This window comes from Mytilus galloprovincialis, chromosome 12 (assembly GCF_965363235.1).
Source record: "Mytilus galloprovincialis chromosome 12, xbMytGall1.hap1.1, whole genome shotgun sequence".
NCBI lineage: Eukaryota > Metazoa > Mollusca > Bivalvia > Mytilida > Mytilidae > Mytilus > Mytilus galloprovincialis.
The window spans coordinates 48,548,816-48,576,804 of NC_134849.1; the positions used below are offsets into that span (position 1 = coordinate 48,548,816).

General features: G+C 32.5%; 1 protein-coding gene across 2 annotated transcripts in view; it reads left to right on the plus strand.

The window, feature by feature from the left end:
- Positions 1-27,989, plus strand: part of LOC143054060 (uncharacterized) — a 45,893-nt gene that overhangs the window by 14,162 nt on the left and 3,742 nt on the right. For both annotated transcript variants that reach the window (XM_076226925.1, XM_076226924.1), the window contains exons 5-16: positions 5,700-5,881; positions 6,586-6,761; positions 11,068-11,209; positions 11,700-11,824; positions 13,789-13,984; positions 14,613-14,724; positions 15,566-15,636; positions 16,006-16,100; positions 19,647-19,718; positions 20,736-21,039; positions 21,604-21,703; positions 27,074-27,190. In XM_076226925.1, coding sequence (XP_076083040.1) covers positions 5,700-5,881; positions 6,586-6,761; positions 11,068-11,209; positions 11,700-11,824; positions 13,789-13,984; positions 14,613-14,724; positions 15,566-15,636; positions 16,006-16,100; positions 19,647-19,718; positions 20,736-21,039; positions 21,604-21,703; positions 27,074-27,190 — 1,692 coding nt within the window. The remainder of the gene's footprint in view (positions 1-5,699; positions 5,882-6,585; positions 6,762-11,067; positions 11,210-11,699; positions 11,825-13,788; positions 13,985-14,612; positions 14,725-15,565; positions 15,637-16,005; positions 16,101-19,646; positions 19,719-20,735; positions 21,040-21,603; positions 21,704-27,073; positions 27,191-27,989) is intronic.

Sequence of the window (27,989 nt, forward strand, 5' to 3'; positions counted from 1 at the left end):
ATAAACAACTTTAAATTTGAAATTTGGCTACTACAGACGAGATTTTTTCTCTAATCATAATCTTATAAGTTAGCTTAGCTTACTATTATTTCGATTGAAAACCCGAAAGCCTTTTCATGAATATAGTTTTTGTCTCCATAAAAGGCTTGTCATTTTTGGGTCTTTGGCTCATTTTGACATTTTGTAAACATGCCTTCAGCGAATTATTGTTTTGTTCTATCAATTAATGATACTCTCTACTGTTATTTTTGTCATCGTGATGAAGTAATAATAATACAAGAAGTGCAGAGGAAATGCCAGAAACGTCCTCTAAATGCAACTGAAAGCGTCTGGAATAAGTATGGTATCGACGAAGATCCAAATTTAATGTAAAAAAACAAGAACATGAACAAGGCAACAGTACCAGTTTTAACATTGTAAACAAAGGTTATCTTAAATGTTCAGTGGCGGATCCAGCCATTTTAAAAAGGGGGGTTCCCAACCCAGAGTAAAGGGGGGTTCCAACTATATGCTCCCATTCAAATGCATTGATCGGCCAAAAAAAGGGGGGGTTCCAACCCCCGGAACCCCCCTGGATCCGCCACTGAATGTTGTCCGGTTTGGAAGAAGTTATGGTATATTCATTAAAATTGAAATCAATAAAATCACAGGAATAATATCATGAATATCCAAAATATTAATTAGAATCATAAAGTATTTAGTAACACCACATCTTAGCTGAAATATACACTCTTTTTTTTTTACTGTAGTCAATTCAAATGGCCTCTCATTTGACAACATGGCCCATCATTTTTTAAAATGGCCCATTGAATTTATTTTTGGGGGGCCTTGGGCCCATTGTGAAAAAATCCTTCCAGATCACTGATTGTCCATCTCAACGCAAGGAGGTAACAGTTTAGAACTCATACATTTGAATAACTTATCTCTGCAGACATTATCATGATTATATCCATCACAATTATCTTTCTTAAAATAAGTTTTAGATGTACACTAATTATAGATAGATCCCACATGTGACAGGTCTCATCAGGAGAATATGGTGTGGATGGCAGCTTTTGGAAAATTTCTATTTACAGTCTTAACATTGGGAAATTAATAGAAACTTGTCCATTTTGTTTTTAGCTCACCTGGCCCGAAGGGCCAAGTGAGCTTTTCCCATCACTTTGCGTCCGTCGGCGTCCGGCGTCCGTCGTCGTCGTCCGTCGTTGTTAACTTTTACAAAAATCTTCTCCTCTGAAACTACAGAGCCAAATTAATCCAAACTTGGCCACAATCATCTTTGGGGTATCTAGTTTAAAAAATGTGTGGCGTGACCCGGCCAACTAACCAAGATGGCCGCCATGGCTAAAAATAGAACATAGGGGTAAAATGCAGTTTTTGGCTTGTAACTCAAAAACCAAAGCATTTAGAGCAAATCTGACGGGGTAAAATTTATCAGGTCAAGATCTATCGGCCCTGAAATTTTCAAAAGAATCGAACAACCCGTTGTTGGGTTGCTGCCCCTGAATTGATAATTTTAAGGAAATTTTGCTGTTTTTAGCTCACCTGGCCCAAAGGGCCAAGTGAGCTTTTCCCATCACTTGGCGTCCGTCGTCCGTCGTCCGTCGTCGTCTGGCGTCGTTAACTTTTACAAAAATCTTCTCCTCTGAAACTACTGGGCCAAATTACACCAAACTTGGCCAAAATCATCATTGGGGTATCTAGTTTAAAAAATGTGTCCGGTGACCTGGCAGTGATATTGTTTGCCTCAAATAACAGCCGAAATTCGGCCTTTTCCCCTAGAGAAAATTCCCAATTGCTAAAAAAAATGGCTTAAAATTCCTCCCAAAAAGGTCTACATTTTCCCTAAACAGTGATGGCATTGGTAGTAATGTTTGTAAATATCGTATTCATGTTATTATTTTGATATTATAAAGCACTTTTGAGATCCGGTTTTCTGATCAGAATCATCATGGTGTTTGTAACACATGTGGTTTTCAATGCATTAAGTACCATCATTGCTTCTGTTTCTTTCCCCTCTCCTAAAACTACCTTCCAGGTTGAAAATGTCTGACAACCAAAATGTACATGAAAAAACAGTGCAAAAAAATCAGCAAAGGTCAGTAAAAAATCGGAGATGTGTTTAGAATAATATTTCCCAATTTCAACAAAAATGTGCATTTTTCCCAATAAAAAACGGTAGAGGTAGTTTTGAAAAAAGACAACAATATCACTGCCCGGCCAACCATCCAAGATGGCCACCATGGCTAAAAATAGAACATAGGGGTAAAATGCAGTTTTTGGCTTATAACTCAAAAACCAAAGCATTTAGAGCAAATCTGACAAGGGGTAAACTTGTGTAACAGGTCAAGATCTATCTGCCCTGAAATTTTCAGATAAATCGGATAACCTGTTGTTGGGTTGCTGCCCCTGAATTAGTAATTTTAAGGAAATTTTGCTGTTTTTGGTTATTATCTTGAATATTATTATAGATAGAGATAAACTGTAAACAGCAATAATGTTCAGCAAAGTAATATTTACAAATAAGTCAACACGACCGAAATGGTCAGTTGACCCCTTTAGGAGTTATTGCCCTTTATAGTCAATTTTTAACCATTTTTCGTAAATCTTAGTAATCTTTTACAAAAATCTTCTCCTCTGAAACTACTTGGCCAAATCAATCCAAACTTGGCCACAACCATCTTTGGGGTATGTAGTTTGAAAAATGTGTCCAGTGACCCAGCCATCCAATCAAGATGGCCATCATGGCTAAAAATAGAACCTTGGGTAAAATGCAGTTTTTGGCTTATAACTCAAAAACCAAAGCATTTAGAGTAAATCTGACATGAGGTAAATTTGTTTATCAGGTCAAGATCTACCTGCCCTGAAATTTTCAGATGAATTGGACAACCCGGTTTTGGGTTGCTGCCCCAAAATAAGTAATTTAAATGAAATTTTGCTGTTTTTGGTTATTATCTTGAATATTATTATAGATAGAGATAAACTGTAAACAGCAATAATGTTCAGCAAAAAAAGATTTACAAATAAGTCAACATACCGAAATGGTCAGTTGACCCCTTTAGGAGTTATTGCCCTTAATAGTCAATTTTTAACCATTTTTCGTAAATCTTAGTAATCTTTTACATCATCTCCTCTGAAACTACTTGGCCAAATTACACCAAACTTGGCCAAAATCATCATTGGGGTATCTTGTTTAAAAAATGTGTCTGGTGACCCGGCCAACCATCCAAGATGGCCGCCATGGCTAAAAATAGAACATAGGGGTAAAATGCAGTTTTGGGCTTATAACTCAAAAACCAAAGCATTTAGAGCAAATCTGACAAGGGGTAAAATTGTGTAACAGGTCAAGATCTATCTGCCTTGAAATTTTCAGATAAATCGGATAACCTGTTGTTGGGTTGCTGCCCCTGAATTAGTAATTTTAAGGAAATTTTGCTGTTTTTGGTTATTATCTTGAATATTGTTATAGATAGAGATAACTTGTAAACAGCAATAATGTTCAGCTAAATAAGATCTAGAAATAAGTCAACATGACCAAAATCGTCAGTTGACCCCTTAAGGAGTTTTTGCCCATTTTATTCAATTTTTAACAATTTTCACTAATTTGGTAAATTTTTGTAAATTTTTACAAAATATTTTTCACTGTATCTAAAGGTCCAAGTTTATTATAGATAGAGAAAATTCTAAGTACCAAGAATGTTCAGTAAAGTAAGATCTACAAACACATCACTATCAGCAAAACACAATTTTGTCATGAATCCATCTGTGTCCTTTGTTTAATATGAACATAGACCAAGGTGAGCGACACAGGCTCTTTAGAGCCTCTAGTTTGTTATTATCTTGAATATTATTATAGATAGAGACAAACTGTAAACAGCAATAATGTTCAGCAAAGTAAGATTTACAAATAAGTCAACGTGACCGAAATGGTCAGTTGACCACTTTAGGAGTTATTGCCCTTTATAGTCAATTTTTAACCATTTTTCGTAAATCTTAGTTATCTTTTACAAAAATCTTCTCCTCTGAAACTACTGGACCAAATTTAACCAAACTTGGCCATAATCATCATTGGGGTATCTAGTTTTAAAAATGTGTCCGGTGACCCGGCCAACCAACCAAGATGGCTACCATGGCTAAAAATAGAACATAGGGGTAAAATGCAGTTTTTGGCTTATAACTCAAAAACCAAAGCATTGAGATCAAATCTGACTGTGTAAAATTGTTTATCAGGTCAAGATCTATCTGCCCTGAAATTTTCAGATGAATCGGACATTCCATTGTTGGGTTACTGCCCCTGAAATGGTAATTTTAAGGAATTTTTGCTGTTTTTGGTTATTATCTTGAATATTATTATAGATAGAGATAAACTGTAAACAGCAATAATGTTCAGCAAAGTAAGATCTACAAATAAGTCAACATGACCAAAATGGTCAGTTGACCACTTTAGGAGTTATTGCCCTTTATAGTCAATTTTGAACCATTTTTCGTAAATCTTAGTAATCTTTTAGAAAAATCTTCTCCTCTGAAACTACTGGGCCAAATTTAAACAAACTTAGCCATAATTGGGGTATCTAGTTAAAAAAATGTGTCCGGTAACTTGGCCAACAAACCAAGATGGCCGCCATGGCTAAAAATAGAACATGAGGGTAAATTGCAGTTTTTGGCTTATAACTCAAAAACCAAAGCATTAAGAGCAAATCTGACAGGAAGTAAAATTGTTGATCAGGTCACGATCTATCTGCCCTGGAATTTTCAGATGAATCGAATAATTGGTTGTTAGGTTGCTGCCCCTGAATTGGTAATTTTGAGGAAATTTTGCTGTTTTTTTTTGTTATCTTGAATATTATTATAGATAGAGATAAACTGTTAACAGCAATAAAGTACAGCAAAGTAAGAACTAAAAATAAGTCACTATGACCAAAATAGTCAATTGACCCCCTAAGGAGTTATTGCCCTTCATAGTCAATTTTTAACAATTTTCTTAAAATTTGAAGATTTTCAATAACATTTTCCACAGAAAGTACTGTTATAGATAGAGATAATTGAAAGCAGCAAGAATGTTTAGTAAAGTAAGATCTACAAACACATCACCATCACCAAAACACAATTTTGTCATGAATCCATCTGTGTCCATTGTTTAATATGCACATAGACCAAGGTGAGCGACACAGGCTCTTTAGAGCCTCTAGTTTTACTTCTTAGGATTCTGTCTTCTTGATATTTGTTTTTGTTTATCTACAGAAGATGCCTTGCTGTTGAATCTATTACTCAATTATTATGTAGGGTTTTTTACTTTGATTAGTTTTATGAATGGTCTATGATTGTAGCAGGCATTTTGTTTTCTGATCATTTGCTCTGTGTCTGTTCATATGTTCTGTATTTGGTTAAAGTTTGGATTGAAAATATTTGAAATTAAATTTATTAATTGTTTTGAGCTTGAGCTTAGTTGCAATGTCATTTTCCTTTGAAAAAGGCAGTAAAGACATGTTATTTTGTCAATTCTTTGTATGGCCATCATACCAATGTAGATGGATTTCTTATACTAATCTATTCACAACATTCACATAGCAATAAAATTATAATATGATAAGTCGATTATGTTTTGTAAACTGTCATATAAATGTTATATAAATTAGTGAAACTTTTTTGGTTTTTAAAAATGCAAGATATTTATATGAAATGCATGTTATGTTTTGTAGCATGAGAAGTACTTCTGTGATCTCTGTGAAAAGTTTATCATGATAATGTGGCAACATGAGCATGAGTTGATGCATGTAAGGAAAGACAAGATGGAGGAAATAGATAAGGAGAATGCATCAATTCTGGCAGAAAAGGAAGTTGTTACCGATTCCAATGATAGGAAAAGATTGGCTGCTAAAAAGTAAGACTTTACCAGCAGATATCTTAGTTGTGTATTGCTTTGATAAAGCGTGACTAAGGCATGCTGTTTCCAGCAAGAATTTATTGGTTTTAGTTTTTATGGAACCATTAATGGTAGGTCTGTGATATTTGGAGTGCAATTGAATTAGCATTTGAAATCTCATTCATATGGGGATCTACCCCCTTCCCTCAGTCATGGTTGACTTTATGCTAAGTAAGTCATGTGCTACATTATATATACACTTGAAAATTGTATTTACTATCAAATGTTCACTGCTAGAATGAAAACTTTTAATACAAGCCTATACTTTTGGACACAAATAGTAAAACCTTCTTCTTTTGCCATTCAAAAACTCCTATCAAATGTACACTGCTAGCTAGGTAGAATAAAAACTTTTAATACAAGACTTAATTTTTAGCCACAAATAATAAAACCTTGTTCTTCAGCCATTCAAAAACTTACTGTGTAGTATGGCAATTGAGCAAAACAATATTTTTCTGCTAAACATGTGTTTGATGAAATGCAGAAAAAGATTCTATAGTTAATAATACCTTTTAACAGTAATCAGTTAAAATAAACTCAAAAGCAGTTTTCAGAATTGATTTAAGTGTTTATTATGAAGAATAGTAGTATAAATAATTGTTTAAAATTGCAAGGAATTTATGAAACAGTTCTCTTGTTTAAAATTGTTGTTTATTGTACAGAGCTGAGAAGTTATTGATAGCTATCAATAAAAGTTATGAAGGAGCTGTGGATTTAACATCAGACGACAAAGATCCAGATGCTGAAGTTTTATCTGAATCATCAGATGAAGATGTTATAATTAGTGGAAGTTATATTGACGAAGAGGAATTGGAAGAAATTAAAGTAGCAAATGACTGTATGTAAAATATTATAAGACTTGTGGTAAATGTTCCTTATAGTGTCTTAGTATAAATATTTTGTTCTTTATTCCAGTCTGGTAACAAACATGGCTCTCATTGCCAAAAATAGAACATCAGGGTAAAATGCAGTTATTGTTTTATATCTGGAAAACCCTTAAGAATAAAAAAAGTCTGACAAGGACAAAAATATTCATTTAAGTTGATTAATAGTTCCTAATGAATTCAGATTTACAATACATGGCGGCGTAGCAGCTGGTACGGCAGGTACGGCAAGTGCTGTACCTAAAATTTTTATAATTTATTTTAAAAAACACGGTTTTTGCACGGGAATAATGAAAACAAGATTTATTGATACTGGTTCAATAGAAATTGGAGATGTGGTAGACACGTAGACAATTAATTAGACAAGTTGAACTCTAAATCCAGGTCTCACAATGTGTAAAAAGTAAACAATTATCATAGGTTAAACTGAGAACGGCCTTGGGCACGGAGCCTAGGCTAACACGAATCAGTAAGCTAAGAAAAAGGGAACCGAAAATGAAAAATTATTTAAATGCCCCAAATTGTGCAAGCAAGGGCTGTATAGCCATTCAAGGTCGTTAAAAACTTCCATCTGCGTTCTGTAAAACAATTCAAAAAGGGAATTATAAAAAGGTTTGTATTTCAAAGTTTGTTTCATGACGTAAAATTGGTTTAATTCTCAATCAAACCTGTTCAAATTTGCAAAAGTTCTGTGAGGCACTTCGTTCAGTGTATATTATTTTCAGTAATATCAGAGTTTCACCCTCTACAAATTTACAATCTACTGTGCGATGTCGAATAAAAGGCTGAAAGTAAACATTCCATGACGCTAAAATCTAAAACCAAGCGTTATGAATATACGCTGTGGATGTCACGATTAGTACAACAATCACATACAAGTAGTCAAATTGCACTGTGACCCTTACCCCTGATCCTTAGAATGGTACATAAAGCTAGACCAGCCCTAGTCTCTGTGGCTCATTTCAATTCTATTTATCATGTTTATTATTTTTTGTTTGGTTATTTCAAAAATTAAAAAAAATAATATTATCGAATCTTTTTTTTTTTTATTATTATTATTTTTTTATGTAGATAATGCAACCTTAGCCTTCTTATTTTAGCTGAACTTTATATGAATGCATTTTTTTTTTATACTAATCACCATGTCTTTAAAAATAAATGTCCCCGTCAGAATCACCTGAAAATGTACTATTTTAGTTTTATTTATACATTGTCACAAAAATGTTAGTATTCACCTCAAAAGCTGACAAAACCTTTAACAATTTATAATGGAATAATACTAATAATACTTTCAATCAGTTTAATTGAGGTCTGGAGCTGGCATGTCAGTAACTGCTAGTAGTCCTTTGTTAATTTATTTTATTATTGTCATTTTGTTAAGTTTCTTTTGTTACCTATTCTGACATCAGACTTAGACTTCTCTTAAACTGAGTTTTACTGTGCGTAGTGTTGTGTGTTTGTTTTTTTCTACATTGACTAGAGGTATAGGGTGAGGGTTGAGATCTAAAAAATATGTTTAACAAACCATTGGTTGACTTTGGCTGTCGTCTGCTCTTTGGTCTGGTTGTTGTCTCTTTAAAACATTCCCAGTTTCCATTCTCAATTTCATATGCACTCTATTATTTCTTTCTGTGATTTTGGAATATCCACAACATTCATTCATTTATTAAAATAAGAAACAACAGATTTTTTTCATCATATTTTTTCCGTCTACACCTTTTTTTATATATATATAAAATGAGAGTCACAGATATTTATGAGATTCTGGCCCTGATTTTTGACCAATTTTTTGCTATTAGAAAAAAAATTTCCCACATTATTATTTATCATCAATGTATCAAATAGTTATCAAAAGTACCAGGATTATAATTTAGTACGCCAGACGCGTGTTTAGTCTACATAAGACTCATCAGTGACGCTCTTATCAAAATATTTATAAAGCCAAACAAGTACAAAGTTGAAGAGCATTGAAGATCCAAAATTCCAAAAAGTTGTGCCAAATACGGCTAAGGTAATCTATGCCTAGGATAAGAAAATCCTTAGTTTTACGAAAAATTCAAAGTTTTGTAAACAGGAAATTCATAAAAATGACCACATTATTGATATTCATGTTAATACCGGTGTTAACTACTGGGCTGGTGATACCCTCGGGGACGAAACGTCCACCAGCAGTGGCATCGACCTAGTGGTGTAAATAGTCCAAAAGTACCAGGATTATAATTTAGTACGCCAGACACGCTTTTCGTCTACATAAGACTCATCAGTGACGCTCTTATCAAAATATTTATAAAGCCAAACAAGTACAAAGTTGAAGAGCATTGAGGATTCAAAATTCCAAAAAGTTGTGCCAAATATGGCTTAGGTAATCTATGCCTGGGATAAGAAAATCCTTAGTTGATATTCAAAAACATGTGTATTTTTTAACGCTTAAATGCCCTTTTACTTTTGTATCTCCATAACAAATTATTGAACTTGACTATGACAGAATCATTGACGATTTTCTCGACGAAATCAGAGGAATATGCTTCTGGTGAGGTTGAACCCTATGGCTTTGATGCAAAATTTGTACAGAAGTGATCACCAGAAAACTCTCAATAAATGTTAATATGAAATTCGCAATGCATTCCTCGGTTACTAGTTATGACCTATTTCAGTAACTCAATTTACAAATCCCACATCATATATTGGTATATAGTTTAGATCCATCTAATCAATTTAGAATAGAAATTCAATTGGGGGAGAATACGGCATCCCAAATTTTTAACCCGTCCACATTAACTAATAATTTATACATGCCCCACGTCAGGAACTGTTTAATTAGTTCATTTTATACCTATTTTATTTTATTGTTACTTAAAAAAATGATGTTTTCATGAGTAAAATTTAAGTTTCAGGAGAGGCTCAGAATGCATGATTTTGCACCATTTATACTAAAATTTCCCCAACCCCTGTCAAATATCCGCCTCGTTGAGGCAGTTTGGGTCGCTGTGCGACCCATAAAACTTCCTGCCGTTCCAATATAAAATTAAGTGCTACATCTCTGATACAGGGTTGCCTTTCTTTTAAAACAGACATTTGAAATTCTTTTAATATCATAGTATTAATGAATGGGTGTTTTTATAATGGTCCTGTTATATGTCCAAGGTCTGTAATAATGGTCAAGGAAGTCAGTAATGGCCCGAGGCAACGCCGAGGGCTATAACAGACATCCGAGGCCAGTATTACTGACCGAGGACATATAACAAGGCCATTATAAAAACACCCATTTCTTAAAACATTTATTAACCAACTAAACAAAGGTGTATGTGTTGCTGCCAACTTGATGTACTCTCTACTCTTTTAATAAAAGTTTAGTTTGAAAAAAATAAGTTGTACTTCACCATCAAAAAGCTTTTAATATACCAAAGATCCAGAATATTAAGTTGACAGAAGTTACATGCGTTATGTGTTGAAAAACAGGATGAACAGTGATCCCTTAATTTGAAAATCAGCGGTTGTGTTAAATTTTCTATATTTGATATTAACACTGTTTTTCTGTAATGGCTCTGTTTTTCTGTAATGGCCCTGTTTTTTCTGTAATGGCCCTGTTTTTCTGTAATGGCCCTGTTTTGCTGTATTAATGCCCAGTTTGTCTGTATTAAGCCCAGTTAGGGTTTATAATAAACAGTCATTTTTGGCAATAATGTACTTAGTTGGTTAGTATTACTGATTTATTGTCTTACTGATGTAAGTTAGCATGAATAATTGTGATTTGCCTTTTGTAGGTGTCAAAACATTGACATGCTTGGAGATTAGAAATAAAATGTAAATAAATGAAAAGTTTTAGTTATTACATCTAAATTCAAGCTAGTCTTTGTTGATAAAAATATTTGACAATGAAGTAAATTGTCTGAACTTGGTCAATATATTCAGTCAGTTGTCAAAACTAATACAGTGATAAGCAATCTTTAGCAAAGTGTTTTAAAATGTAAGTTGTTGTCTTAAAAAATGTATGACATGAAAAAAAATTAACTGAAATCTCTACAAATTCTGCTAATTCTCAGAATATTTAAATTTACGTGTATCTATGAAATAAAAAAAAAACTTATATACTGAAATCTAGTAACTTAAGAATATTTTTAGCCCTTTTCCTAGTATAAAACCTGTAGTAATTTTTATGTATATATACTAATAATAGTTATTGACTTTGTGAAAAAGTACATTTGTAGTACCAGGTTTTAATCAACAGTTGATTGATTTGTCAATCTTATTTATTTATAGCCAAACATATGTATACTGGCAGTCATTTTGCTAACACGTTTAACAAGAATTTAGAACATTGTAAAGAAATGGATGATTGCAACAATGTACAGTTTCCACAGTTTTGTCCCAGGGTACCAGAATGGAATCCATTAGCAGAAGAGTGAGTTATAATAATAAGTAACATATGTCTGTATGTCTCTGCTTTCTAAAGGGGGTTGTGTATTGAAATGTAGTACGTCATGTCATGTTCTCTTCATCCTACCTTTCATTTTTCCATTTGTTTGTTCTTTTGGTTCTGCATTATTAGTGCCTCGACAGTATTATAGACATACTGCCCTTGGGTGAAGGTGTTAGTGCAGATGAACACACAAGGGGGAAAATTATCATCCTAGACGAAGACCAGTGGTCTAGTTTATATAAATAATGAAAATTTAATAGTTGCATACATTTTAACCTTACTTTTGATGCATTATTGCATTTCTTTTTGTTGATCAGATATCTTGTTTAGTTTTTCCCTCAATATCATTGGCTTGCATTTTTTTTTTGAAAATTGTTCAAATGAATGAAATTTTACATCAATTGCAAAAGCTGGACAGAACAATGAATAGAAAAGTTGACAAAAACTGATGTTGTCTTTAATTATTTTTCAGTGATATTAAACCTTATCTTCCATCAGCCAATGTAAGTCCAGAGTTTCTAATAAAAAGTAGTAAAAAGACCAACGTGAGACAAGATCTACAACAGATAAAGGTGTTTGAAGCTTTAAATCTAAAAGGTAGGAACTACTGGGTATAATCCTGATTTAAACTAACTATAGTTGTTGCTTTCTGATAACATCCTTTCACCAATGACCAGCCACTCAATAAGGACATAAAGGTTAACGTTAAGACTTAGATCATTACTATCCGATTGGTTGTTAACCAGATTTCCAAAGGAAAATATTAGTTATTAGTTTGTTGATGTACGGCAGTCAGGCGGTAGGGTAGCTGTCAATCAGTGTCCTATCAATAACTTGAAAACGCTTCCATAAAATATTTTCAAATTTTGAAATGTTGTTTTCTGTGACTAAATGTAGGTCAAGTTGGATTTTCATGATTTAATTCCCCATCATTGTTGAGTTGTAGACCTTTAAGTAGGGAAAAATGATACTAAGATTGATTTAGCCTTTCCATTTCTGAACCCAACAAAATTAATTCAGTTATTTTTATGCCCCATTTATGGGCATTATGTTTTCTTGTCTGTGTGTCCGTTCGTCTGCCCGTTTGTCCGTCTGTTCGTTCGTTCGTCTGTCCCGCTTTAGGGAAAAGTTTTTGGTCAAGGTAGTTTTTGATGAAGTTGAAGTCCAATCAACTTGAAACTTAGTAAACATGTTCACTATGATACATTTTTATATGCCTGCTTGCAGGACGTATTACACAGGCAACTTTATTCACATCAATTTCAAGTGAATTTGAATTCATGTGAATCTCACCTCAAACATGCTTATACATGAAACTCATGTAAAATCAGTTTATGTGAGTTTCACATAAATCTCATGTAAAACTCACATTTTGTTCACGTGAACTTCACATAAATTTTTATGCCCCACCTACGATAGTAGAGGGGCATTATGTTTTCTGGTCTGTGCGTCCGTTCGTTCGTCCGTCCGTCTGTCCCGCCTCAGGTTAAAGTTTTTGGTCAAGGTAGTTTTTGATGAAGTTGAAGTCCAATCGACTTCAAACTTGGTACACATGTTCCTTGTGATATGATCTTTCTAATTTTAATGCCAAATTAGAGATTTTACTCCAATTTCACGGTCCAATGAACATAGAAAATGATAGTGCGAGTGGGGCATTCGTGTACTGAGGACACATTCTTGTTAAAATTAAGTAATTCAAACAACATCTTAATTTTCAAATTTAATTACAATCATAAAAAATACCAATATTTTTTTTTTGGAAAAGTTCACGTGAAATTCATGTGAAATATTTCACATGAGAATCGGGTGAATCTCAATTTTCATGTGAGTTTCATGTATAAGCTCATTTGAGGTGAATCTCACGTGAGGTTTTTCATGTGAATTTCATGTGAGATTTATGTGAAATTCACGTGGGAACATTTTGCCTGTGTATGGTTTTAAGTCTGTTGAACTGCATAGTATGAACCTTTCAGTACTGTCCATATAAGTATATATATAGAAAAGAAGTTTTAGTTTGATTGCAAATAAGAAGAATATCCACCAGATCAAAATTATGTGGATGTAAGTGAAAATAGTTCATTGTATATATAACCTTCAACAATGAGCAAAACTTATACCATATAGTCATCAAGAAAGTAGCCTCTACATGATAGAATGTGAAACAATTCAAACCAGAAAAACAAATAGTTAAATGACCATAACTGAAGAACACATTTTATTCTTCTTATGATATTTGTATGATAACCTAAGTATAGTATGTATTAGAAACACATCATTGGTTTAAACCTCTCTTGTCACTTGGTTAGAATTTTTGCTTAAGCTGTTAGCAAAATCCAATAAACTGAACTGAAAAATATGGAAATGCCTTTTGATATTGTTGTCTCTTTCTAAAACCTTTTTTGTTGGCTTATTCTTAGCAAAATGTATAAAAGTCAGTTTTGAATTGATTAAATACAACTACTCCAGTAGACTTTATGTAATTAAATGATTTTGTGTAATTCTAGTGAAGTGAAAAACATCATGAACATGGAAGTCTGAATACATATTTTGTTGCATTGTAGATTATGGGTTAATATTTACTGGAGGGCCTGTCTGGGGATTAGCCTGGTGCCCATATCCACATAATGTTAGACAGCAGTACCAGTACCTGGCAGTCTCCTGTCACCCTGACATGGATACAATACACCAGGTAACAGATACCAATGAGGGACCTGGACTGATTCAGATCTGGAATACAGGCAAACTGAATCATGCAGTGTAAGTACAAATATAATTTTCCTTCATTATACATGTCTAATATATGGTACTATAGGGTTATTGCATAAATATTGGGGAATATTGTCCCGAGTAGAATTTTATATTGCGAGTGCAATATATGATCTACGAGGGACAATATTCCCCAATATTCATGCAATAACCCTTTTATTGTATAGCAATATAATATTTGAAATTAAAAATTGGTTTAAACTAAGATTTTGTCGTTGATGACGTCATGAATTTTGAAGATTTATTGCACTAGTGCAATATTGGAATTTATTGCACGCTAACTTTTGGTTACTTTCTGTGGGAAATATTCTATTGCTTTGCAATAAATTATATATTCTACACTTTTCAAACTGGAAAATTAAATATTCAACTCGTGACCGAACAACACTGATAGTTAACTCATGCGCTGCGCACATTGGTGAATTAATGTGTTGTTTGGTCACTCGTTGAATATTTTTCTCTATTTGAATTCTTGGATTAGTTATTCTATAAATATTAATTCAGATTTAATTAAAAACATCTGAACATAATTTATCTAATTAAATTTAATTGATGTACAGGTACATAATACATGTATGTTTATCAAAGTTTCAGTTTGTTTTTTGTTTATTTTTCATAGGGAATGTATGCCCACACCTAAGTTAGAGTTCTGTATTGCTCATGACTATGGTGTTGTGAGAAAAATGTCTTGGTGTCCACATAGATGTTGGCAGAAGAAAGATACCATTCTAGTAAGACTATGAATATCATTTGAGTTTACAAATGCTTCCACAAATTTCAAACATTATTACTATATCATAAGGTTTTTTTTTGCATAATGAGAATGCTTTTTTAGATGACATAATATTGCTCAAGTAAAGTTTATTGTCTTCTAATGAAATAATTAGTGTGTCCTTGTCTTGTCTATACACAATTGTTGTGTATTAATTTTATTTCGGGATGCTACTTTAGATGTAAAATTTACAAATACCTTACTATCTTATCCTTTCCTTGACTTTAATCCACCAAAATGTGTTTTATTATGAAATGACAACCACTAACGATATGTTCCTGGCTTTTGGTAAGGGACAGAAAGATGTGGCAGGATAACACAAGTTTTTATGAGAACTTAACCTTGTTATTTCAATTTTGCTGAAGAAATATGGCTCTTGTACCTAAACACTTTAAAAAAAAAAAACGTTTTCAATGCATTTTTTGTAAGAGAAATGGGTTTTGTAATGAAGTGGTAAGGGTTTGTCATAAAGATTGAGTTCAATTCTGGTTATTCAATGTATCTATTAATTATCACAGAATTATGCCCCTTTTATCTTAATAATGTTATAATGCATGACCATCTTCAGATATTGCTAGGTTTAGTAGGTGACATTATATCCATTTTTTATATATTTCCTTCTGACAAAAATATCAGTGGCTCTTTATCTTATGTAGATATTCAAGTGTGTCTAAAGGAATAAAATTCCAAAATCTTTTTTTTTAATTAAAGTCTTCATTTTGTTGGTTTTTCTTTTGAAAATATGTCAGAATACAAAGTACAAAGATGTGGCAAAACTTTTCCTACTTTTATATTTTCAGGAAGAGAACAGATTACAACAGATAGGATTGTTAGCAATAGCTTGTGGGGATGGATCCATCAGAATTTTCAGGTAAATACATAAAAAGAGAACTGTAAACATATTTTATTAATGAATATGTAATGTATAACGGCCAAAAATAATAAATAGGTATAAAAAAGTATTTCAAAAATGGGATATACATTGTAATTGTAAAATTTTGTTGAAAAGGGTTTGACCCATCAGATTGATACAAAGCAAAGAAACAACTTCCTAAAATCGACTAATGACACAAAATACCAATTTAGAATTATTATAGTTACTGAAAGCATTTTTATTTTACAAAGATACAATCACAGATCTGCCATCTATATTATAGTCAAGTTGGGATTTACAGATACAAGAACAATTCTCATAGGAGTAAAATTGTGTATAGATATCTGATGAATTTTCCCTTTCCAGTGTATCAAATCCAGAACAGCTGAATAACAGTTCATCACCAACATTTTATAGACCTACACCAGAAGTCACTTTAGTGGGACATAAAATCAGACGTAGTAAGTACAAATGTTCATAATAGAGTTATCTCCCATAAGACACACACATTGACATGCTCACTGTTCACATTTTACTGTATACAACAACAACGATACAAAGTTTGACATAGTAACTTGGACCGTTTATAATCTACCAGACACAACAACAACAGAGTTATCCCCCATTAGACACAAAGTTTGGCAAAGTAACTTGGACTGTTCACAATCTACCATACACAGCACCAATAGAGTTATCTCCCTTTAGATTCAAAGTTTGACATAGTAATTGGGACTGTTAACAATCTACCATACACAACATCAATAGTTATCTCCCATTAGACACAAAGATTGACTTAGTAACTTGGACTGTTCAAAATCTACCATACACAACAACAATAGAGTTATCTCCCATTAGACACAAAGTTTGGCGTAGTAACTTGGACTGTTCACAATCTACCATACACAACACCAATAGAGTTATCTCCCATTAGACTCAAAGTTTGACCTAGTAACTTGGACTGTTCACAATCTACCATACACAACACCAATAGAGTTATCTCCCATTAGACAAAGTTTGGCATAGTAAGTGGGACTGTTCACAATCTACCATACACAACGCCAATAGGGTTATCTTCCATTAGACACAAAGTTTGGCATAGTAACTTGGACTGTTCAAAATCTACCATACACAACACCAATAGGGTTATCTCCCATTAGACCCAAAGTTTGACATAGTAACTTGGACTGTTCACAATCTACCATACACAACACCAATAGAGTTATCTCCCATTAGACACAAAGTTTGGCATAGTAAGTGGGACTGTTCACAATCTACCTTACACAACAACAATAGAGTTATCTTCCATTAGACACAAAGTTTGGCATAGTAAGTGGGACTGTTCACAATCTACCATACACAACACCAATAGGGTTATCTCTCATTAGACCCAAAGTTTGACATAGTTAGTAGGACTGATGACAATCTACCATACACAACACCAATAGAGTTATCTCCCATTAGACACAAAGTTTGACATAGTAGGTTACAAGAGCGCAATTATTTGTTTGCATTTTACCGGCAGGTTTTTTACCCCAAGATGGTACTCAGAATAGAATCCTATACGGCTTCTGATTGGTTGATACAGGATTGGAATTATATTTAATCGAAAGCTTATCCAATTAGGTTTAAAAATTGCCGAAAATCATATTCACATTTTACGAAGTATAGAAAATATCTTCAATTTCTGCACGTCGGAGCCATTAAAAATATGCCTTTTTCATTAAGCGAAAAAAGTAGAGGATTTTTTTCAACTGCATTTTAAGTCAATTTGAGCCGCATGACCCTGTATTTTTTTTTGGTTGTAATGCAACACTGGCATTTGTACTAACAGGAACTGCCACCCGTTTTTCCCTAGTTTGTGTAGTCTTCGAGAAAAAAAATACGGAACACTAGTGGTACCCTATGGAAAATGCATTACGAATAATTGCGCTCTTGTAACCTATAGAGAAATGACACTTTTTTTTATTAAGGCTTTGAAAAATATCAAAAATTGTGATTTTGCTCGGAAAAAATGTGAAATTGTGAGAAACGGGGTCAAATGGACTTTTCATCAACGGGAATTCATGCTATAGTCTGTTTCTTATTTGTATTTATTTCTATATCTGAATCTAGGGTGGGCTCGAATGTCGACAAAGTATGAAGAGAATGCAACGTTTTTGTGATATCTACTGTTTCTATCGGAAAAAGCATGTAATTATCTTGAATTTGAAGGTAAATTCTGGTTTTTAACCTTAACGGCCGTGTCTCAGTTGCTGTTCTAGCAAAAAGCTAATTTCGTGAAAATTGGCCAAAAGGGTCCCTAAGCAAATACCAACGATTTAGTTAAATTGCAAAGTAGAAAAATTGATCTTGGCATTGAATATCGTAGTCCAAGAATAGTTTCTCTTGCCAAAGTAGAAATAGTATCATATTTTCAACATTTGGAAAAACTAGTCTGTTTCAAAAACGTGTTTTTTCAAGAAATGGTTTCATATATAGCCATTCTTCAAAATTCGATGTAGCTTTTCCATATCAAAACGGGTTTGTCGACAATATGATCAGTGCTGGATGACCTTCGAAAAATTAGGCCAATAAATTACCATTATCTTCATGTCTCTTTGACCAGTACCGTATTTGGTGAAAAAATCAGTTCCAATTTTAGGCCTGATCGGCGGGCAAAAACTAATTCTCCAAATTCAGAGAGTGATCAGATAATGTTTTCAAGATGTGATATCATCTAGATAGACGCCAGCGCGACTTTTGGCGCGAGCGCTTAATTTTCGGAAATTTTTTTCCCTACCGTATAGGTTACAAGAGCGCAATTATTTGTTTGCATTTTACCGGCAGGTTTTTTACCCCAAGATGGTACTCAGAATAGAATCCTATACGGCTTCTGATTGGTTGATACAGGATTGGAATTATATTTAATCGAAAGCTTATCCAATTAGGTTTAAAAATTGCCGAAAATCATATTCACATTTTACGAAGTATAGAAAATATCTTCAATTTCTGCATGTCGGAGCCATTAAAAATATGCCTTTTTCATTAAGCGAAAAAAGTAGAGGATTTTTTTCAACTGCATTTTAAGTCAATTTGAGCCGCATGACCCTGTATTTTTTTTTGGTTGTAATGCAACACTGGCATTTGTACTAACAGGAACTGCCACCCGTTTTTCCCTAGTTTGTGTAGTCTTCGAGAAAAAAAAATACGGAACACTAGTGGTACCCTATGGAAAATGCATTACGAATAATTGCGCTCTTGTAACCAGTAAGTAGGACTGATCACAATCTACCATACACAACAACAATCAGGTTATCTCCCATTAGACACAAAGTTTGGCATAGTAAGTAGGACTGATCACAATCTACCATACACAACACCAATAGAGTTATCTCCCATTAGACACAAAATATTTATAAAGTCAAAAATTGTAGCATTATCACTTATGTGTACAAATCTTGCCAGATTTTTATGAATTTATAACATCAATGTTACCGACAAATTGAAAATTGATGTTGATCAATTAATTTTAAAAGAGTAATGCCCCTTGGAAATATTGATAATTGCACCAATAGCGCACTCATGTGTACATTTTTTGCCAGAATTTAGTGAAACTTAAATGTTTATATCAGCAATGTCTTTGACTCTTTCAAAAATAAGTGCTGATGAAATATTTATTATTAGTTATGCTCCTTGGAAAAAATAATTAAAATGGAAATTGCATTGCATTTGGTCTGAAACCGTCATTTCTCTAAGTTATTTATGAATTGTTATAAAGAACAAAAAGAGTGTTTTGTTTTGTAACTGCACTTGGATAGATAAAATATGTATTACACAGGGGACATTGGAGCTCTGTTCTTTTATTAGTTCATAATTAACATTAGAGTTCACTTATAATTCCTTCCTTAAAGTATTAATGCTGATTTTTAAAAATTATTTAATGACTGTTAATGAAAACTTAGTTTAAAAACATTTTCCAAATCTTTGTTTGAATTATCTTTTGTTTTTACATTTTGTTTTATTTTCAGGTAAAACTCCCTCTTGCATTTCCCTATCATGGTCAGTAAAGGAGAGTCATATGCTTGGAGGATATGGGGATGGTATATACCATTATCTATAAGATTTTTATATTAGGTTTTACTCTTGAACAACCTTCTGTCAGTTCATCTGTTTCTCCCATTTTAGTTTCCAGACTCCTAACTTAAGTTTTCTTCATCCAAATTTTATGAAACTCATACACAATATTAAGAACCAAAACTTACAGAAAGAGTATGAATTTAGGCAGGTAGTCTTACCATTCTAGAGTAAAGAAAATAAAACAAGACAAAAACACAGGAAAGAATAAAAACTCCTACAATATGATTAAAATACACATCACAAAGGTTGATTTAAATAGCAACAAAACAATCAAACTAAATTCCACATCACATAGGTTGATTAAAATAGCAACAAAACAATCAAACTAAATTCCACATCACATAGGTTGATTAAAATAGCAACAAAACAATCAAACTAAATTCCACATCACATAGGTTGATTAAAATAGCAACAAAACAATCAAACTAAATTCCACATCACATAGGTTGATTAAAATAGCAACAAAACAATCAAACTAAATTCCACATCACATAGGTTGATTAAACTTAAAATATATATTTTATTCTTTTTTATTTATTTCCATACTTTTTTTAAACAACATTCATTTCAGATTTTTATTTTTTGCTCAAGTATATATGCTTTTAAATGCATAAACATGTTTTAACTTTTTCGATGATAATTTTATGAATTTTACCGTGAAACTATATAAATATGTACATAACATGTGTTAAGTGTCTCATAAGTCAAATTTATGACTGGGTATTGATTGTTTTATTGAATACTGTGATTTTTAAATATTTGTCAATCAATATGTGATACTATATTAAATAAATATTTATTATTATTATTAACAAATCTGAAAATCTGAAATTAAATCATTTATTCTGATATATTGGCCAATTTTAGTTAAAATCTCTGCAAGTTAACACCATTTGAATAACTGGAATAATTTGAATTTCATATTTCTGACTTGATAAAGGTCCTGATTTTGCTAGAATGTTTTGATGATATTATTGTAGGTTCTGTAAGAATTTGGAATCTTGATACAGACTCAGCACTTTTGAGAGTTCCTACACCAGACCAAGGACTACTTTTATTACCATTCAGAACTTTTCTACCACATTCTAAAACTGTGACAGACCTTAGTTGGTCTCCACACAGTACAAACTATTTCCTGACAGCCAGTATTGACAGAACAGTAAAGTTATGGTGTCTAGACAATTTAGTAACCCCACAGATAACTGCCAAGTCCAGTGCTCTTACTGCAGCAATCTGGCCATCGGTTGTACAAAGTGTGGTGTATGCTGAGGATGATGTTTATGCGTGAGTATTTACTGAATACTACATAAGTAACTAACTCCAAAAGGATTTATTTCAAATCGGAGAAACTGACAATGCTAACCTGGTGCAGGGTTGGATCTGGGGAGTAGAGTAGCCTCACATCTAGCATGTCTAAAGACAGTTACTTATTTTATAGTTATATTTTAGGAATTATTGACTTTCTGTTAAATTATTTATTTGGACTTGTTAAGTATGCAAGCGCATACCAAACAGTGGCAGGATAGTCACCCTAATGACGGTGGTCACTTAGTGGTAGAAGAAGTAGAAGTAGTCATAATCTCATAGTAAGCCATTTTATACAGGTTTTACTGTATATTAAGTCACCTTCTTGTTGGTAATAAGAGTTGTAGTACTTGTTTTATATCTAACATTACTGATTACTAACTAACTGACTCTAGATTTTTTATGCAAATTGTTGTGTTATGCATGGATATTCTTGTTGGCAAAACAATCTAAAAAACAGATAAATGTTTTCATTTCTTGAATAACAGATTTTTGTTTAAATATTTTAGTACATTTTGGAGAATACATATATTACATTTTCAGTCAGCAGACTTGTCAGATGCGTATTCATAGTTACGGTGACCTTAGAGATAAAAATCGAGCTGTCAATGCTCCTCTGCAGAGATTTTTATCAGGAATATGGGTAAGTTCTGGACTAGTAAGGTATCAGTGATAGTCCATCAGCTGGTAGGGCAAAATTTCAATTCTGTGTTACACCCCAGGGTACCGCAATTTTTGTGTATAAATTTAAAGAGTAATATCTGAAGAATATTTTAAGAGGTGTTAGACTTCTGAAAAAGTGTCCAAAAGGGGTTAACAGGGGACGTATTTAAGGGTATATCAAAAATTTTGTTTTGCACATATTTACAGAAAAATGTAAAAAATAACCAAGTATTCAGTACTATTCTTTTTATTAAATGGAACACATCATATCTAATTAAAACGCAGGCTAATTTTTAACTATTTTTTAAATCGTAGAGGACCAAGAAAAAAGGGGGAGGGTAATTTCAAAAAGTCATGATTTTGAATGAAAAGAAGCATACATACTAATTTTCTTGATAAAATGGTATATATTTTTTTACAGAAACATAGAATCCACTACAAACCCAAACATAAGCAACCAGAAATGCACGATTCTGTCATGTATTTATACATCACATTCATGAAATAACTCTCATAGTAAAACACACAAAAATGTCAGGGTTTCTAGATCTTTATTTTTTAAAATTGTTTTCAACAACCGAATCACCACATTTTAAGGTCACTCAGAAGGTCAATCCATAGAATCATCATCAGTTTGGTGACCTGCATCTACCGAATTATTATTATCATCATTTACATCATCTTCGTCGTCATCGTTAGCAATATCAATGATTTGGTAATCCTTATATCTACAAGCTTTCCAGCATTAACATACAGCTATCTGTTCAACACAGTGTTGAACACATGAACATCTTTTGTTGGCACAACAAGCTTTACATGAACAGCACATCAGAATTATCAAAGCATCTAACGCTGGTGGTTGGTCTAACCAATTGATACTGATCAAAGCGTTCTAAACGATCCAACCATAGCTGTTTGGCAACAGACCAGTGTTGTGTTTAAAAGCAGATTTCCAAATCTTCGTCTGAAAGTTAGCTTGTTTAATGTATCTTAACATTGCATCTTTTGCATTTCAAAACGTTCTGATCTTTATTCATCTATATTTTTAATTTCGTAGCCATATATAGAACACGAAAACCTCTCGAGTGTTTTGACAACTCTTCGCCAACCTCTTCAAAGGTTTCACCAAGATGGAATCGACCATCTGAAAACTCCACATAACGTGTCAAAAAGACGAATGCTTTGCTTTTTTCCTTACAAGACAAAACACTTACTGAATCTGTTCTCAATATTTTGTTGTTCTTATCAGCCATTATCTGCTTGCCTTTTATTTCCTTTTTTAAAAATGTAAGCAATGATTTTCTTTTGAGTGTTTTGAAGATATCGGTTGACTTTTGAATGAGCTGTTCCGTAATAAAAATTTCTGTAGCAAATTTTCCCTTTTCGTACGCGTTTAGAAGGTCGCACATTAATTCCGAAGAAGCAACAGAACCCGAGAACAAGCAATATAACTGCTCAGATGTTTGGATTTGACCAGCTTTGCAGTGTCTGACACAATTTCAAAACATCAGTTTCGTCTCGCTTCATTCGAGTTTTTCTGAGTTCTTTTTGAGCGGATGTTTCAAGGTTAACCATCCCTACCAAATGTCGACATTTTAAGGATATTGAAGCTCTTTCATGTGCATTTAGCAACCAATGTTTATCAGAATCTTTATTTAAACTGAAACCAACAAAGCCATTTTTTTGGTATCTCTAAGAAACCTAAGAAAGTAAAAAGTATTACCAAATCCCACAACTGACTATTTGACGTTCGTTCAAAGCGATGTTTGTCGATTGAATGACTTAACAATCTTAAGTCAATCACTACATAGCTAAAACACAAAATGTTATCAAGCACACCTTTATTGAGTTCAATAGGGAGCACCTTTTCTGAACACAAAAAAATCACCTTAATTTGTATTTTGTTCATAAATATTTCGTTACACATTCAGTTTATAAAATAATTTGTTTCACAAAAACATCATAAATCGACAATTAAATGTGTGTTTTCAGTTGCAAATTGATAATGCTTATGTGTGAATACATTGTACATGTTGTATACTGAATCAAAGACGGTAATTTGGTGATTTCCGGTAGTTCACGAGTATTTGCACGTACATATATTTTATGAAATAATTCATATTTTAGACGATATATAAATACTGCAAATGATTTAAACATTGCATAATGATTAATTCTCAAGTTTAATTAACTAAAACGGGTAATTGTATAACGAATTTTTTATGAAAGGAAAAAATATGCCTTAATTTGAACCAAAAAAATCGGATTATTTTTAATGTAAAAAAACATTTTTTTTAAAACAAAAAATCTTCCGAGTTACAATTAATATGATAGTTTTGTATCTGTTTTAGTTGTTTAAACCTATACTTTATTTTTTTTTAATTGCTTTATGTTAAAAATCTTATTTAAAAATTACTTAGTCGTGATTGCTAAATGAGGGGACTATTGACAGGGACGTTTTTAAACCTCTTTTGGACACTTTTTTTTTAGTCTAACACCTTGTATTTTATCAATAAGATAATGAAGTTGAATTCTATCAAAAAAAATCGCGGTACCCTGGGATGTAACACAAACTCCTTAACTAGCGCGCTTTTGAGAACTAGCTGATGGACTATGAAGTATGTCAAAACCTACTGTGATCAGCGATAGTAATTATTTAATCCCTTTATAGGTAGCTGAAATCACTTTTGAAATGAAATGTTTATGGAGTGTCTGTTTTTTAGTTTATTAAACTTGTGTTAACTTTTTTGTTGTAAATATCTAAATTTGTACAATGAAAGGTCTTCACAACTTATCATAATGCCTAAAACTTAGAATGTTAATCATGATGATACATACTAACAGTATCCATGCCATAAACTGACCATTTTTTAAGGATCTGATGGATGGTTTTAATATAGTAACCAAAACTGTACACCCCAAAAGTCGAATAAAAGAGTTTGAAGAAAATTCACATAATTGCTAACTTTATAGGCATTAAAAGGTAAGTAATTTTCGATAACAATGTATTGTTTCTAACTTAAACTGTAAAAGTAATTTAGAATCAGGGGATTTTACCAGATTAGGGTAACTCTTTAACATTTAGTGGATCAACTTGGTTTGTAATTGCCCATTATTTTATTCATAATTATTGTTCGACTATTTCTTAAATTTTTTATACGACCGCAAATTTTGAAAAAATTTTCGTCGTATATTGCTATCACGTTGGCGTCGGCGTCGTCGTCGTCGTCGTCGTCGTCCGGCGTCCGAATACTTTTAGTTTTCGCACTCTAACTTTAGTAAAAATGAATAGAAATCTATGAAATTTTAACACAAGGTTTATGACCATAAAAGGAAGGTTGGTATTGATTTTGGGAGTTTTGGTCCCAACATTTTAGGAATTAGGGGCCAAAAAGGGCCCAAATAAGCATTTTCTTGGTTTTCGCACCATAACTTTAGTTTAAGTTAATAGAAATCTATGAAATTTTGACACAAGGTTTATGACCACAAAAGAAAGATTGGGATTGATTTTGGGAGTTTTGGTTTCAATAGTTTAGGAATAAGGGGCCAATAAAGGGCCCAAATAAGCATTTTTCTTGGTTTTTGCACAATAACTTTAGTTTAAGTAAATAGAAATCTATGAAATTTAAACACAATGTTTATGACCACAAAAGGAAGGTTGGTATTGATTTTGGGAGTTTAGGACCCAACAGTTTAGGAATTAGGGGCCAAAAAGGGACCCAAATAAGCATTTTTCTTGGTTTTTCGCACCATAACGTTAGTATAAGTAAATACAAATCTATGAAATTTAAACACAAGGCTTATGACCATAAAAGGAAGGTTGGTATTGATTTTGGGAGTTTTGGTCCCAATAGTTTAGGAAAAAGGGGCCCAAAGGGCCCAAAATTAAACTTTGTTTGATTTCATCAAAATTGAATAATTGGGGTTCTTTGATATGCCGAATCTAACTGTATATGTAGATTCTCAACTTTTGGTCCCGTTTTCAAATTGGTCTACATTAAGGTCCAAAGGGTCCAAAATTAAACTTAGTTTGATTTTGACAAAAAATGAATCGGTTGGGCTCTTTGATATGTTGAATCTAAAAATGTACTTAGATTCTTGATTATTGAATTTTTTGGTCCAGTTTTCAAATTGGTCTACATTAAGGTCCAAAGGGTCCAAAATTAAACTTTGTTTGATTTCATCAAAAATTGAATCCTTGGGGTTCTTTGATATGCCAAATCTAACTGTGTATGTAGATTCTTCATTTTTGGTCCTGTTTTCAAATTTCAAATTCTACATTAAAGTCCAAAGGGTCCAAAATTAAACTAAGTTTGATTTTAACAAAAATTGAATTCTTGGGCCTCTTTGATATGCTGAATCTAAACATGTACTTAGATTTTTGATTATGGGCCCAGTTTTCAAGTTGGTCCAAATCAGGATCTAAAATTATTATATTAAGTATTGTGCAATAGCAAGTCTTTTCAATTGCACAGTATTGTGCAATGGCAAGAAATATGTAATTGCAAAATATTGTGAAATAGCAAAAAAAATTTTAATTAGAGTTATCTTTCTTTGTCCAGAATAGTAAGCAAGAAATATCCTATTGCACAATATTGTGCAATAGCAAGAATTTTTTTTAATTGGAGTTATCTTTCTTTGTCCAGAATCAACTTAAATCTTTGTTATATACAATATACAATGTATATACACTTTTTACTACCAACTGATAAATTAAAATAATCTTTACCATTCAGTGATAACAAGCAGTTTTTTTACATCTAAATATTTTATGATGTATTTAAATGAGTAGTTATTGTTGCAATCTCCATTAGAAATTTGAATTGATATCAGTTTTGAAAAAGGGAAACGGGGATGTGAAAAAAAAGGGGGGGGTTAAATTTTTCTCATTTCAGATTTCATAAATAAAAAGAAAATTTCTTCAAACATTTTTTTGAGAGGATTAATATTCAACAGCAAAGTGAATTGCTCAAAGGCAAAAAAAACCTTTTAAGTTCATTAGACCACATTCATTCTGTGTCAGAAACCTATGCTGTGTCAACTATTTAATTTTAGATTTAAAAAGTTTGAAGAAGAAATCTTTAATTGATTTGTAAAATTTTGGCATTTGTTTTGTGTAAAAAAAACCCATGTAATGTCAAAAATTTGATCACAATCCAACTTCAGAGCTGTATCATGCTTGAATGTTTTGTCCATACTTGCCCCAACTGTTCAGGGTTCGACCTCTGCGGTCGTATAAAGCTGCACCCTGCGGAGCACCTGGTTAAATCCTACAGCAATTGCCTTCGTATGTTATTTGCATTTCTTGCAATGTCTGACTCTGCCCATAGTTATGTTGCTATTTTTCCAGGATATTTCTATTTCTAACTGGCATTTGATGGTTTTTGGCTGTGATTTTAATGGGAACGTTATGTTTACATACTATCCTGCTGTTTTTGGAGAAAAGAAACCTCACAAGTCTAAGATGGTGAGTATAATCAACCTTTTAAATATCAAATGCTTTATCTTGATATCAATTTAATAAAAGGTTTGAATTTTTTTAATGCCATAGACCCAAATACGGCGGCTTATACTTGTAGTCATGTTTCTGAAAGGAAAAGTAGTGGTAAATAGTTGAATTAAACATATATATAAATATTACATGACTGAATAATAGCCAAAGATAAATCTTACAGGGCAATGATCATATAAATATGATACTGTACACTACAAAATATAATATATAATCAGTCTAAAGGTACAACATCACCAAAAAATTACAATAAATGAACAAATGAAACTATTTATATTTCAGATAACAGATATCCTTCATCCGTATGATCACGATGTAAAATGAATCATATCAAACTAATCTGATTATAAAACTATAACAATCTTCAATTCTATCCAATAAAACAGGTAAAACAGTGACGCTAGTACAATTCCAAAATTTTCCAAAACACGACGCAAAGATATGCCTAAAATAAGAATAGTAGTTTGCAATATGAACTGGCACAACTCTAAAATTCCAAAATGACAACAGTTAGGATGTTAAATATATATATATTGAGTACTATAAAACAACTTGTTCAGCTTCCTTTGTATATATTGAGTACTATAAAACAACTTGTTCAGCTTCCTTTTGTATATATTGAGTACTATAAAACAACTTGTTTAGCTTCCTTTGTATATATTGAGTACTATAAAACAACTTGTTCAGCTTCCTTTGTATATATTGAGTACTATAAAACAACTTGTTCAGCTTCCTTTGCCCAAAGAGTCATGAA